Raw genomic sequence first — 16,313 nt, forward strand, 5'->3', positions numbered from 1 at the left:
GCTCCCTTTCAACCTTCTCCACTTCCCCTCTTTGACCCTCCACCACAGACCTGGGATAATGTCTAGAAAGAAATTTCTCAGACATTTCATCCATTCTTACTTTTGACAGCTTCTCATCCGAGACTATCCGTTTTACTCGTGTAAACTGTGATTTGGGTAGTGATCTTTTGATCTGTGGTGGATGGAAAGAAGAGAAATGAAGCAGAGTATTTTTATCCGTTTCTTTAGTGAATAAATCTGTATGTAATATACTATCTCCCACATATACTCTGGTGTCAAGGAAAGCAATCTCCTGTGGATCTATATGTACAGTAAACTTGATATGTGAGCATGCAGAGTTAATTTCCCTATGAAATTGTTCTAAGGACAAACGTGGCCCCTCCCATATTACGAATACGTCATCTATATAGCGTAGCCATTTTATACAGTGTTTCTTGAACAACTGATTAGCATAGATGAACTTTTCTTCAAATTTACCCATAAATATATTCGCATAAGAAGGAGCCACGTTTGATCCCATGGCCGTCCCTTTCAATTGCAAAAAGAAACATAAAGTAGTTCCATCTCAGTACCATTTCCAGACAGCTTAGAGTAAATCTTTTTTGAGCCCCATCCAGGGTTTCATCTTGTTCCAAACAGAGGCGGACTGCCTCCACACCCCCATCATGCGGGATGGAGGTGTAGAGGCTCTCCACATCCATTGTAACCAACCAAACATCTTTCTTAGGTAAAGCAATGGAAGCCACTTTGTTTAAGAAATCACCCGTATCTTGGATATAGGAGCACTGAGAGGTAACATGTGGTCTGATAATAGTATCTACAAATCTTGCTAGCGGGGTAAAAACCGAATCAATCCCAGCCACTATTGGCCTCCCAGGAGGTTGTTTCACATTTTTGTGAATTTTCGGCAGTATATAAAACACAGGGGTCATTGGATTCCCCTGTGTCAAATATGCCGCCAACCCCTCATCAATTACCTGTAGATCTCTGGCATTTTGTAACAAGATCCCAATTTTCCTTTGTATATCCATCAAGGGATCCCCACTTAGCTTAATATATGTAGTCTCGTCAGACAGTAACCGTTTGATTTCTCCAATATAATACTCTGTGGACATGATAACCACTGCACCCCCCTTGTCTGCAGCCTTAAAGACTAGATCCTTACGATTTGACAATTTATTTAAAGCATACAATTTATTTAAAGCATTAGATTCATCTTTAGTTAAATTAGGGGACACAGTATGTATCTTACCATGCCTATAAGCACTTTCTAGTGTCTTTATCTCAGTGGTTACCATGTGCACATAAGTTTCAATTGGAGCATTTTTGTTATCTGGCATAAAGTTACTCAGTTTAGATAAACCCAATGTTTTGGCACAAAACGTGCCCATGGCCAATTTCACCTTATATACAACATTATTAGCAAATTGTGCTTTCAATCTTAGATTTCTGAAAAATCGAAATAAAGCCAAGTCCAGTTCAAAAAAGTCCGGGCCAGCAACCAATGCATAGGAAAAACCTTTACTGAGTACCTTAAGCTCCTCTCCATCCAGCGTAGCCTCAGATGTATTTACCACCGTCGTGGACGATGTTTCTTGCGCAGCTTGCTGTCTTTTATGTTGTGCCCACTTGCCTCCTCGCCGCTTGTGTCGCTTGTAGTGAGCGATGTCTGGGAGCTGGATAAAAAAGCCGCCGTTGGGGTATTCACCGAGGATCTCTTTAGCCTTCCGTTTGCATCCCCCAGATGGTCTCCTCCGGTATCTTTTTTTTTATTAAAGCGGCCGCGATTCCAGCCTATACGGTGCCTCTGTTTTAATGTTTTAATATGGTTTTAATGTTCTCCTTTTTTACAGTTTATCTGCGGATACATTTTGCTACTTTCTTGTAATGGGACTACTAATTGACATATTGTCAGATAAGTGAAACAATGTTTTATATTTTGTTACTTTGGTGCAGCCCCACTAGAGGGTGCTATGATATGAGTGTATAAAAAGGAGGTGCTGTATAATGATATGCTAGCTTGACAAAGAGCCGTGCGAGGCGCGAAACGTTGCTATGCTGCCCTGCTGTATGTAAAATAAAGGCAATTTTTTACTTTATCCTGGAGTGCTGCCCATCTCTTCTCTGATTCCTGTGGCTCAGTGTGGAAGGACACTGCGGGAGGTGCACCCAAGCAATTGAGGAAATTAGCCAGGTGTGTGCCCCTCAAACCCCTTTGGAACAGTTTATGGTCTCACACCAATATATACTACAAAAAAAAAATGTTGAGTCTGTAATATTAGTTTAGCTCAGTGCCCACATCTTAAATGCTGCCAGTCTGATATCAAGGATGCATAACTGCCAACCACTAAAGTATATGGCATTGTGATCCTTCTGGGCACTTTTTTTGTAAAATTTGTACAGGCAGAAAATACATCTTTTTGGGACTGTTGCTATCCTGCATTAAGCAAGAGCATATTGGGCAAACAAAGATTTCTGCTGATGATACGCGGGGGACAATATCTCTTCTGTAGAACACTTTAACCTAATTCTATAACATCACTGAGATGGAATTTAATGCACAATTGCTTCCAGGCACTTGGGTGTCCACTTTCAGAGAAAACATTGTAGACTGTCTGAACAGGGATTACTTTGCTGAAGCAACAAATTACTAAAGATATTTAGTCGTTATGGATAGCACAATTAACTCTACAGCTGGCAGTGGGTGATGTGCAGTCAATTCATAAAAATACAAAAATGATCCTATTGGTTATGCGTGGATTACAATAATGAATATGTATCACTTCTTATGAGAATAATTCACCTTGTATCAAAATCGCTAAAGCTGCAGTAGATTACTTGAGTTTGCCAACTCTAAATTTATCACAGTTGAAAATACCTTTAATAGTTTTGTCACTTACATTTGGTTTGACCAGTGGCTAGTGTTTATTATAGAGGCTACAGGAAAGAATCTGTTCTATATTGTTGTAACAAAACAGTATTATCCATTATGATTGGTTTCAGAGACAAAACCACTTACTGCAGTGGAATGTCTTTTGATTACAATGGCTGTATTTAAGTTTAATCAATGTTGTCGTCCTGAAGCCCTTACTTAATTTTGGAAATAGGATAATTAATATTTATACCACCAACTGGCAAGAAGGTCAACTAACAGCGCTGCTAATCAACTCATGGTGGCCAGGCCCCAGCTTCAGAGAAAACTATATTCAGTGATGTGGCCCTCCAGCTGCAGTTTTGAAATATTAACTGGCAACATTTCCCTAACATCTAGGGGGTACAAGTTGTATTTTCTGCTGCATAAAATATAATATGTTAGTAATACAGATGTTTTCTGTTCACAGATCCCTCTTAGAGCTTGGAAACGTATCCCCTCGCTACCTACCCATAAACATAATCCTAAACAAGGCATTGTGTATCAAGGTTTAGCAAACCTTTACATAATCGCCACAGGCAAAATAAATGTTATAGGGGCTTCTCTGAAATTCCTGTTAAAGTACAAGTTCAGGAACACTAAGGAGAAGATTTATTAATTTGAATTAAAAATGTTCTAATTTTTTTTATGGTCAAAACTCTCAAATTCGAATTGTAAATAATCCAAACTCGATTCAAATTTCGTCATTTATCAAACCCTGGCCCTTTAAAAATTCGAATTAGACTATTCGCCACCTAAAACCTGCCGAGTTCATGTATGAGTCAATTGGACCAATTTGAACATGTTACCAGCCTTCCTGACACTCCAGTTTTTTTTTTCGGAGAAAAAACTCAATTCAAGTTTAGTCAAATTCGATTTGAATTTGATTCAAGTTTTCGGGTCGGTAATATTAGTTCGAGTTTTAGATATTCAATTCTTTATTAAATAGCCCTCATTCGAATATAATATATTATTATACCCGGTGTGACGGTTACAAATATGTTTACTAATATCTTCATAAAACTGCATTCATTATAACACAAACAGAATCTTATCAGTATAATTAAATGTTGTTATAATTACTACCAATGTTCATATATTTATATATTTTAGTGTTCTTGGTCCTTAAAGTGAAAATAAGTATTCATTTGCGATACATAAATTGTAACAAAAGAAACACCAAATGATTTAATGGGACATTCCTAGGTCAGGCCATCAATAGAGCAGACCCAGCAAAAAAGGAACCCTATGTTAAAAGACATTACTATGCAGGAGATGCACTGGATGTTATAAAGAACAGCATTGCTATAGTCTGGCCTTGGAAGAAATAACAGATTGTTTGCTGTCACTCGCAATAGAAAAGAGAAAGATGAATGAACTTGAATTTTAGGAAGGTAAGATACTGAGGAGGATTGACATTAAATATGTGTGTGTATTAGGCAAAATGAATAGCAGTAAAAGCCTGCAGAATTTACTGGAATTTGTCCAGATGGAGCAGACTATATTTTGGTTTATTTCATTACCCTTTTCCACATTGAAGTGAATGGGCTGTTTAGCAGCATTCTGAGATTGGCTGAGACATGCGGTTTCTCTCAGATATCTTCTAATAAAGGTATGGGATCTCTTACCAGAAAACCCCATATCAAGAAAGCTCCAAATTATGGGAAGGCCATATCTCATCAAGTCCATTTTAAGCAAGTAATTCTCGTTTTTAACATTATTTCATTATTCTTTTAAAAATCAGTACCTTGCTCATGATGGTAACTTAGCAACATGAATCTGTATTGTTGGCAAAACAATTCTGTTGGGTTAATGTTTAAATGATTTTTGTAGATATCTGGTATGGAGATCCAAATTACAGAAAACCCCTTACAGATACACCCACGCTGGTAAGCACTGATCGAATCATTCTTGGGGAGTGCTCAATTTAATAGCAACTCGGCTTTACGCCTTATCTGAAAAACACAAGGTCCCAAGCATTGCTTATAATCAGGGCTGTATTTTGGTCCGATGCCACTCTAGGCGCTGGACCTCATGTCCGCCTTTTCGTTGCACGTCTTACTATTGTAATGTAAGTGCTGTCACTTCTGTAAGATCGATGCCTATACAAGCTATCCACTACCCCCTCCCCTTTCTGTCACTGGATTTAGCAAAGAAGTATCCGGTGGAGGCCAGAGCGCAGACACAGACCCGCAAGTGACTATATGGTAAATACACCCCTGCTTATAATAGATCCTATACCTGTATTGCTTCCAACCATTGACTGATCAACCTGAATATGTACCATCATTTTGAGATGAGTGTTGCAGAGCACATCTCTGGATAAGGTGATTACAATTTGTGTGTTTGACGTTATAGTATAGCTTACGGAACGCATTTTAGGACATCATCAGGAGAACACATGCTCCAGCAAATGTGGGCAGCATGGAGGTGTGACTGCAGTTTCTTTGGATAAGTGAGTAGGATAAGAGACGAGTCTGCATACTTATTCTTTACGAGAGCGCATGCAGGAGCGTGTTCTCCTAATGATGTCCTAAAATGTGTTCCATAATAGCTGGCCAAATGCAGCCAGCTTTAGCAACACCAGTGGTGTAACTATAGAGGAAGCAGACCCCGCAGGCGCAGGGGGGCCCAGACTGTGGGGTTCTGCTCCCTCTATAGCTAATTAAAAAAAAACCCTCCTCCCAGGCCGCTTTCTTACCTGTGGCACAAGTTGGGCCAGAGTGGGCAAGGTGTAGGTGGTTTGGGAAGTGGGTGGGAGGATGGGGATTGGAGTGTGCTGGGTCCCTCTGAAGATGTTTTTGCAGGGGGACCAGCACACTCTTGTTACGCCACTGAGTAACATGTATCCTTCAGAAAAGCTTATCTGCTCATTTATGGACCCTTTCTGGTTGGAAACCAGGTATACATCTACCAGGCAGGTTTGAAAAGCCCGTTGTTTATGGACTGCATTGATGTGGTCTTCTCTTGATGGGCCTGCATAGTCCTCTATTGGCCAAATGGAGCAAAGATCTGCTCCTACGACAACTTCATGCACAGCTCCCAGCTGAGAAGGAAGTAATTTATGTTGGTCTCGTGAGTTTCACATAAAACCTATTTGTGCCAAATAGTTGTACACAGGCAAAACTTGATGGACCAACATCAACAAATAAAATAACTTCACAGCACATATACAGGACCCAGCACTCCTTAGTACAAAAGAAATTGTTCCCATTTAGCCATATAACTTATAAACGAAAGATGATAAGGGCTGAACTTAACAGAAATAGGTTGAACCCTCAGGAATGTGCAGCCAGCAACCTGTGGAACCTTCACCTGCTGTTACCTTATATAGACTGAGGGTACAATACGAGCTTTACCCCACCTTTGTGCAGTCTGCTATCTGTTTGCAGTTCTTCAGCTCCACCTTTTGCTAGGCAACACCCAAATATAAATATCGGCAACTAATCAGTGTGGCTTAAGGATGTATATGTTATCAGAGCCATAAAAGTCACGCCACCATACTCACTGATTGGGGCACTGCCGAGGCAGAAATTGAGGATGCACTGTCAAATGTAGCCACAAACGAATTGCTACCTCCGCTTCTTACCCAATCTTTATTCATGTACTTACTTTATGGAGATTTGTGCTTGGAATAGAGTAAATAACCTTAGAAATATGTGGGTGTTGATGTGATGGGCTGACCTGCAGCTCATTTCTGGTGTGTCACAAAAGGGAAGAATTCCAAGTAGCAGCTGGTATCTCTGATATAAGAGCACAGAAATATTTGAAAAGATCTCGCGAAAGAAGTTTAGGTTGCCTTGGATACTAGAATCTTGTGTCTATTTCTGATGCGGCTGCAGTGCTGCCTTGCGCTTATAGTAGGCGGAACTCCATTGTAAATTTTGAAACGCTGACATTTAAGTTATTGCCTTTTATATACTGGTGTATAAGAAAATACTATATGTAAGGTTGGAGGCAGGGAGGATGCAGTTCTAGAGAACTTGAAAGTAAATGCCTCTTATCAGAAACCCACTTTTTTACTGCTTTGTTATTGCTGTGCTCAAAATATGGGATCACAGGCAATTTTCCCCCCTGGCTAGTTCAGTAACTAACCTGTCCCAGATATTATTATTATTGTAATAATTATTATTATATTGATCTGTAAAGAACATCATTTTGGGTCCATGCACAGTGCAATGGCAAATCAACTTGGGGGTCAAGTGTGGCTGAGTTTGCACTTCTTGATTCACTAACTTCACTGCCTCCAGATCCACATGCATATAGGCTTGTTTACAAATGGACAGGGTTGAGGAGAGAAAGTCGCTCCGATTGCCAAGAATGTAATGGACCTGGCAGTGCAGCAATGTAAAGTAAAGTGCTTCCTTATGCATAAAATATACATGTATAAAGGGCATGGGTAATCTAAAATACATTTGTGGAAAAAAAAGCTAATTTTGCTCAATCGGGTCGAACAGATATATACACAACATACGGTAAATCTGCCAGCCAAGTTATGTTTATTGTGCAATCTGTTGTAACCAAAATTCCCTTTTGTAAAATTTTCTGGGTCAGGGGTCCATTTTAGTTGTGTGTAGGACTTGAAATAAGATTGTTTCCATTTGCATTGTGATATAAGAAGCTGACATGTATATTTCTGTAAGTAAAGAGAACATTGGATGATGGACATTTAAATTAGAAACAGACCTTATCATGGTTTCATGTTACTGTGTTAGACTGTAGCTCCTCCTTGTGGAGGTTACATGCTCTGTGTAATTGTATCTTTGCAGTTTTAAGGAAGCTATTAATGTAAATATTTCCATATACCGTAGGACTTTAAACAGTGTGTCATTGCAATTTGTAAAAGAAATAAATCCAAATGTATGAACCCTAATTATTCTCACTTTGCAAGTCAGATATATTGAGTTGCAGTTTTCCCTTCTTGTGCTTTTACTATTTCTCTCAGCAATTTTCTTAGGCAAGCAGGTACCTGAGAAAATTCTTATGCATTTGTGGGAACGCTCCATCCATTCTGTTGAATGGATTAAGTAGCCCTAAACGAGAACTCTGGTCCACAATGGCCATTAGATAGAATGGATTTCATCAAGTCTGAATCTGTGGTGAAATTATTTGGGGGTCAAACTATGTTAAACTGTTCAACCTCTTGTAAATTTCATGGCACACAGAGCAAGTTCTGTCTAAAAAATACCTGCAAAAAGTGCTCTGGCAAGGTGGAGAGGTCTGATTAGTATAAATGGAAACCGCTTGTCACCACTGATTTTAGCCAGAAAATATGTATTTTAGTGTTTTCAGGCTGAAATGTGCCCTGTAGTTTCCCTTAAACTATTACAGATTTTATTATTATTTTTTATATAATAATGTTGTCTAAAGTCACCCAATCTTTGTGATCTCAATGTTAATATCCATTTTATTAAAAATGTTAATGTAATTGCTTACTTTGGGAGCAAGCTTTACTTCTTTCTATAGGGCATGTCACTTATCCTGTAGGATTCATGTTTCAAAACACAGAAAAACAAATGTTTATAATGTGAGAAATCTTCAAAATTAAGGAGAGTTTTGCACATGATCATCAAATTAGTAACTAAATCCTAATTTGCAGATTATGGGATCTTTTCATTAAACTACTGTGAGTTACGACCAAAAGTTCAGGTTAGGTTCAACCATGTTGGAATTGTTCAAAATCTTCCAGAATTCCTCAGAATGCCAAGGTGAACTATGAATTCAGAGCATCACTAAAAGATAGATATTTTTATTTTGAACCAGACGGGATAATATTACCTATATTTTGCTTTGCAGTCTGTATCTGTTCAAACTTGGGATTGCGCCTCAGATACAAGATCTATTGGGAAAAGTGGACTTCACTGGTAAGTGGCTGGATGGCCTAGTATGTTTTGGAAGATTTGGATTTATTTTATTCAATGTTAAATATGCATATTTCCATAACCCAGTGGCATGGACGAATAGATTGTTTTCTCATTGGAAGCACTATAAGTTGCCCTCGTCATTTGTTTGTCAATGCGATGGTAGCTGTTTAGTGCAATATGGCTGATAAGGAGCTTTAAAGTCACAAATTTAAGGTCCTGCCAAATTCGAATTGGTTCTGGAATCAGTACACTTAAAAATACCAAAATCCACAACTCCTTGACCAAATCAAACCTCAATTTTTGCTTTCAAGCCTGAGTGGCCAGCAATTTTATAAGAATATTTCTAATTGCAGGATAAAAGTTTATTTAAATCCAAATACTGGGCTTTGAACGTAATCCATCAATATTTTTTTCTTTTCTTTCACTAGAGGAGGAAATCAGCAATATGCGGAAAGAACTGGAGAAGTACGGCATCCAGATGCCATCATTTAATAAAATTGGGGGCATTCTAGCGAATGAACTTTCCGTGGATGAGGCAGCATGTAAGTATGATGGGAGGATGTTCTCATGATTTTAATTCATGGTCCATCTCTGAAAGAACCAGAGCTGTGGAGTCGGAGACAGAACTTTGTTTTTTGGCACATCATAGTATTACAGGTATTGGCAGTGGCGGAACTACCGGGGGAGCAGGGGGTGCGAGCAGGCCAGGGCCCCCCGGCAGCTCGTGCACCACTGAAAATGTGGGCCATATGGAGGGGGGCGGGGCCCGGCTGCACGTCCTCCACCAGGGCCCGCCCCCTTTTAGTTACGCTACTGGGGGGAGCAGGGGGTGCGAGCAGGTCAGGGCCCCCCGGCAGTCCGTGCACCACTGACAAATGCGGCCGTACGGATGGGGGCGGGGCCCGGCTGCGCATCACGCACCAGGGCCCGTCCCCCTCTAGTGACACTACTGGGTATTGGACCTATTATCCGGAACCATCGGGACCTGGGGCTTTCTGGATAACGGGTCTTTCCGTAATTTGGATCTTCACACCTTTAGACTACTAGAAAATCATATAAACATTAAATAAACCCAATAGGCTGGTTTTACTTCCAATAAGGATTAATTATATCTTAGTTGGGATCAAGTACAAGCAACTGTTTTCTTACTACAGAGAAAAAGAAAATCATTTTTAAAATGTTGGATTATTTGATTATAATGGAGTCTATGGGAGACGACCTTTCCGTAATTCGGGACTTTCTGGATAACGGGTTTCCGGATAACGGATCACATACCTGTATAATAATCTGGCCCCAAAACTTATAAAATCTTCCAGCTTGTTTCAAATTCACAACTTAATTCTCAGTATTTCCATGTAAATATTTTCAGCAAGGTCAGTTCACAGATCATTAAATAAGTTGTAGATTAACTAAAATTGTGTGGTTGTCACCAGTATATAGAAAAGGCCCAACAATGTGGCATTGCTGGTGGGAAGTTGCCTTTGTGTCTAAGGTCAATTTTTACTCTACTGCATATGTCTGGTCCATTTTTCAGTGAAGAGGAGCCCAGACCCAAGGTTATTGATTATAATCACTTACTGTGCCTTATAAATCGCCACTCCCCAGCTTTTCATTCGCCTTTAAGAGCTAGATCTATATATATATATATATATATACTGTATATGTAAGTATATAAAATGTTGTTCCATTTTTTCTCTCTTTAGTGCATGCTGCAGTTATTGCCATTAATGAGGCTCTGGACAAAGGCATAGCAAGCCAGACAATGGTAACATTAAGGAACCCCAATGCAATGCTGTTAAACGTTGATGAGAATTTTGCTGAGGAGTACCAAAGTGTGCTTGCTCAAGCCAAGAAAATAAAGGAGGATAATGCAAAGATAAAGGTCTGTAAAGCTGATAAATACCACTTTTCCTGTAACTGACATCATACTGTATGTGTTCTGTATCATACTGTATGCTGAGAAGATACTAGCTACACTCAAGCCTGGTATATGGAGCAATTTGATTTACGAGGTCCTCTCTGGGCACATACAAATAAAACACATTTTCTTTGACAACTGTGCCAGAAGGCAGATATTTCCATTATACCTGGCACAAATGTTTATGTGCTTTTGTGGTGATCACTCTGAAATGTGCCTGCTGGCAGTTTAAAAACAAGGGTTTTAGCTTTGTAACTTTATTTTACACCTTTAGCACAGTAAGTTTGTTTGGGATGGATGTGAAACCTGCAAGCTTCATCTATTATTGAACAATATAATGTTTTAAAAAAAGCTGAAGGGCTTGAGGACATAGTGGGTATATGGAGAGGGCAGCTCCAATGCACCTTTAGTTTTTATCCAACTGGATTTTTAGACCTGTTTAATGGATTTCTAACTGTTATCTGATTAGTTGAATAGGCCCTCCCAAAGTCCCATACATGGTCCAGTTGGCTTCTGAAGGGGTCTAGTCAGTAGCTTTTTATAGGCACATATATATGATAAAGGATAAGGAAAGTTATAATCATTGGGGCTGCCAAAATATTAGACACACCTAGCAATTACATTTTCTTACCTGAAACTCTAGGCCAGTGCTTCTGTTCACTGAACCTGCACTGACTGACGTGTGGTACTAGGCTAGTTGTGCCCCATTGCCATTTTATTCTTCTTTTAGGATCCTCTTTAACTTATGGACCAGGTTTGCCTGTGCAGTAGAGTGAAAAGCCAAACTTACAAGCAAAAAGCCAGCATTTTACTCTACTGTGCATGCACACTCGGTCAGAGGCTGCAAAGAAGAATGAAGGGGCATCAGAAGATCACAATGTGATGCTTCTATAGAAGTACCTTGGACCGGTGTAGTTCTCAGCAAACAGGACAATTGGCTTGGGTCTCAGATAATTACTGGTGGGTGCCATACCTTTCCTTCTTCTTTAGGCTAGGGCCAGATGGGGCCGGAATCAGCCTTCTGAAATTTCAGCCCCTCTCCTCGAGCAGTATACTCTTCTTCTTTTGCATCGGGAACCCTTGTGTCAAACAGTCTTGGCAGATTTCGGCATGAAATGTTAAGTCTTGCATGTCTTCATTTCAGTGACTTTGCACTGGAGACAACATTAAAGAAGAAGAGGATGCTGCATGTGATGAAGGGCTGAAATATGCCTGCGGTTTTCAGCAGGTTGATTTCGGCCCCTCTGGCTTATTTTTCTAGTCGTATGATTCTAGCTCAGTCTTCCCCAACAAAGAGTTAGTGGGCTGAAATCCCACCATTGTGTTGTATCACAAACACAAGAAAAGCCCTCATAATGTTGCTAAAGTGTTATTTGACAAAACAAAATTGCACAGCACGATTTATGTGTATACAGTATTTAATGTCTTTACTGCATGTGATGATATTTGTAATTAACGAGAGGCTTGTCACTTGCAGAACAACACAATTTCTGAAGAAGAGAGGGATGTGTATGAAGAGCTGCTTACACAAGCAGAGATACAAGGTCACATCACTAAGGTTAACAGTAAGTAAACAGATTTAGGCGATGTGGAATGCACTGGACAACATCTGGATGATTGTATGTTGCCCCTTTCTAATATAAAGGGCAGGGCTGAGAGATGAAAGCTACACTAATATACATGTTTTGCACGTGTTTCCAGCTATCGCTTTTTTAACAGATATCGCTGGTCGGACGGCTTGCTCCTCTGCTTAATATACCGGCTTCTATCAAACTGCATTTTTATTTAATACATTTTGATCCCTCTTGTTGTTACGGAGCAAGAGACCCATACATTTTATACACTCCGTTTCAAAACTGTAATTTAAATTAAAGAAAAAAAATGGATCATGGGGGGTTGGGGTGCAACTTTCTTTTCTCCTGTTTACAGTTTTTGTAAGATTGTCTTTCCTTTCAGCCAATGTAGCTTTAGTGCAAGTAAATGAGGCCATTGACAGGAAGGATGAAGTGGCTTTGCTAAATGGTCTGATGCTTCCTATTCTGAGCCTTTTTGAAGTGCTGCGGAAAAATTCACCATGGTACCTGGCACAATTGTGTAACACTAAAGAACAGAAAACACAGGTAATGGGGAGATCCTAACTCGTCCCTCACTGAATAGGCTCACATTCCGACCGACTCCAATCTTACATACTGCCCATGTGTCCCTGCTTAGATGGGACAGTTCTGGTTCATGAAGAGGTGGTGCTTACAATAAAGTGGTTTGTGGAGGCTAAACTGGATCATATAGATGTAGCTGTGCATAGAGGGGAATGGCCTTAAAGTGCCTCAATGCTAAATTGTGATCTTCGAACCACTGCAAGTTTTTACTCTTCCCCAGCATTAACTCCCGGCTGAATCCAGCTCATACAGATACTGTATATTGCATGAATAATCTTAACAACCTAGCATCTCCAGCAATGTCTAAGGTGCTGTTTAGTGCAATATTCGGGGTTCCTGTGGGGAGTTAAGTGAATTGACATCAGTGCCGGGCCAAGTAGGCCGGACGCCCAAGGCAACCCGGCTGACTACGTTGCCCCCCTCCTGATGCGTGTTTGTGCACATGTGCAGAAGAGCGAATGCATCCAGGAAGAAGAGGATTGCTACCACAGGAGGGGAAACAAGGGTCTGAACTAGGGGCAAGACGGCAGAAGAGATACGGTGCCTGGCGCCTGTCCACCTTTGCGCCCTAGGCACATGCCTCTTCTGCCTACCCCTAGTTCCGGCCCTGATTGACATTGTAGCATCAGTAAACGTCATCTGCATTTTTGCTCAATTATTATTGCGTGCTGGGACCAGAGTGCATCTGGAAGGCTACAGGTTTAATATGATGGCTATAGAGCATTTTGCTCCCAAAAAGTATCTTAAATTCAGGTTTTATCTATACAACATGGTAGATGTTGCTAGCCAGGAGAAAAGTCCCTGGAAATGTTTTGCAGGTGTTAAACCCTGAAGCATATCTGTATCACTTTAAGACCTGTTTGCCTTCAGGCTGATGCTAAATACAATTCCACAGCAAGGAATGTGTTACTGGCACACACCCATTTACTAACACAGGTGCTAAACTACACCAATACAGTTGTGATATTATTGGTAGCTACCCTTGGACAATTTAGCACCTTTATTAGTAAATCCGTTTTAGTAAGGGAGGAGGAGAAATTAAAGGAAAACTATACCCCCCAAACAACGTAGGTCTCTAAAAATATATTGCATAAAACAGCTCATATGTAAAACCCTGCTTCATGTAAATAAACCCATTTTCATAATAATATACTTTTTAGTAGTGTATGCTATTGGGTAATCATTAATAGACAATTTCCATTAAAAAAAAATAAGGGCCGCCCCTTGGGATCCTAGGATTCACGGTGCACACAAACAAACCATACATGTTAGGTGACATGAGCCAATTAAAAGACAGAGTTCTTGATTTTGCTTCCACACTTTTTCCTTTTACAATTAGATTTGTAGCATTTCTGGTCAGGTGATCTCTGAGGCAGCACACAGACCATCACTAAATGGTTCAAGGCAAGAGATGTAAAAGGACAATATTTATTAAATATATATATTCCAGTTTGGTAAGATTCTTTAATATGCCACTTAATTTGCTTAAGTGTTCACTTCGGGGGTATAGTTTTCCTTTAATCTAGTGTCAGAATTGCCCCTCCAGGTGAGAGGGTATCCCCCCCCCAAGAAACTTGCTGACACTACAAATAAGCACTGGGTTTAGAAGTCTGATGTTTTTACAAACTTTTCCCATGTCATTGTCACTCTCATAGATGGAATTCATGGAAAAAAGAGATTGGTGAATATCTAGCATGGAACATATTCACCCAGCTATTGCCGATCTCTTCTAGACCCTTACGCAGTGCAGGGTTTATTGATGCCATTGTCTCATTCCATTAAAAAGCATTTGATAAAATTGTGTGTGTGGGTCCCATGACCACATATACATGTCAACTGCAAATTGCTCCTGAGATCACATGTGATCCATTCTTTGAAGCCTGTAGCATGTCACATTATTTCATCAAACTAAACACATTTTTAGGAGGTAAGAATTAGACAGATTCTATTGAATCACTGGTTCTCCTTAATATTTACATATATAAAGCAACTCCTAATACTTATGTATTATTTTAGCTGAAGACACACAGTCGTTATCTCATATTTTAATAATATTTTAAAGCGGTTACTTAAATGTTATCCTCTAGTTTAAGATAGGTAAGTTTGTTGGCTCCAGTCCTTGTGAAACCGTGAATCCTGGTATCTCCCGTAACAGAACAGTAGAACTGTCATAGGAATGCTGAGAGTGGCAGTTGAGAAACGGCTTGAGCCCTAATATTTACCTATGCCTGGCGCAGTGCCTTTTACTGACTAAACACTAATTACTATTTATTCTTCCCCTGCCTCGTTATTAATCTGCAGATTTTTTTTTCCTGATCCCCTAGAAAGCAGGTGGCCCCAGTATTCTTGACAAAAACGAGATTCAAAAAGACGTGAGTGTTGCCAATAAGGAAGCAGAGGCTCACGTTCTTAGTGAGTAAAAGTTTTAATAACTACACGTTTTTCCTCTGTTACACTTCCCACTCGTACTCCCTATCAATTAATGCATGCAAACAGTTTACATTTTGATTAACCTGAAATTAAAAAAAAAAAATCCTTGGAATAAATGTTGTTTCTGTTGCTGTCCTTCTCAGTGTTGCAATTCCTCCAATCACTACTCTGTGCAGTTTTGGAAGTATTCTTTATGTATAAGGTAGTTAACGTTTCTTTGTTTCATTCCGTAGCCATTTCACCGGGCAGCCTCTGCATCTGCTGCCATTGCTTCACTAAACAGCATGGCTTATTGGTGCAATATGGAGCCCTTTCTTGCCCATAACACACTGCTTTCTTGTAATAATGCTTCCGTTTCAACCTTTAAAGGGACATTTTAATTGGTTTCCTTTTTCACAAGAAAAACAAGGCTTAAAGATAAGTTATCACTGGGTAAATCAAAGCAAACACTAGAGCGTTTTTCCTTGCAACGTGGATGCCAAGGGCACTTTTATTAGAGTTATTGGAGGAGATTACCTTGTTAGAGCAATCATGTCTGCTCCCTCTGATATGAACAAACAGTATTATGCAGACGAATATGACTCCCTGTGCAGTCTTAAATATGTCAGTGTTTTTATTTAACACTTACATGAAAAGAAGGTAAACGGAAATCATGACAAAAGAGGGGGCATATTGTCCTCTTCTTCTTAGTTTAAATGAAATGCTCAGATGTTATAGCTGGGCAAGCTGCATCTTTTCATCCATCTTCCATCCATTTATCTAAGAAAGCATTGAAGTGGCAGCAAGCTGAGCAGTGATGTTTGATACTCATGTTGGGTGAAACCATGGGGTGACGTGCTCTTTGGGGTTCAAATAGCCACAACTATTATACCACTCTTTTCAAATGTTTTTTTTAATCTATTAGGTCCCAACGGCAAACCACACACATCATCAGATCATCAACTGGAATTAACAGTGTAATTTAGATGGGACCAACCCATTGCTGCCTGTTTTTTACAAGTGCTGCAATGTCAGCTACCTTTTCTGTCTTAATT

General features: G+C 39.8%; 1 protein-coding gene across 3 annotated transcripts in view; it reads left to right on the plus strand.

Moving 5' to 3' along the window:
• Window positions 1-16,313, plus strand: part of iqgap2.L (IQ motif containing GTPase activating protein 2 L homeolog) — a 174,560-nt gene that overhangs the window by 96,706 nt on the left and 61,541 nt on the right. Inside the window, exons 1-7 of one of the 3 annotated variants that reach the window (XM_041568925.1) lie at window positions 8,597-8,619; window positions 8,708-8,775; window positions 9,204-9,317; window positions 10,479-10,657; window positions 12,171-12,258; window positions 12,650-12,813; window positions 15,174-15,261. In XM_041568925.1, coding sequence (XP_041424859.1) covers window positions 8,612-8,619; window positions 8,708-8,775; window positions 9,204-9,317; window positions 10,479-10,657; window positions 12,171-12,258; window positions 12,650-12,813; window positions 15,174-15,261 — 709 coding nt within the window. In that variant the 5' untranslated portion in view covers window positions 8,597-8,611. Of the gene's footprint in view, window positions 1-8,596; window positions 8,620-8,707; window positions 8,776-9,203; window positions 9,318-10,478; window positions 10,658-12,170; window positions 12,259-12,649; window positions 12,814-15,173; window positions 15,262-16,313 lie in introns of those variants that run through there. The other 2 variants (XM_018265345.2, XM_018265360.2) reach the window with 2 other exon arrangements.

The sequence above is a fragment of the Xenopus laevis genome, chromosome 1L, assembly GCF_017654675.1.
Source record: "Xenopus laevis strain J_2021 chromosome 1L, Xenopus_laevis_v10.1, whole genome shotgun sequence".
In the NCBI taxonomy this organism is placed as follows: Eukaryota; Metazoa; Chordata; class Amphibia; order Anura; family Pipidae; genus Xenopus; species Xenopus laevis.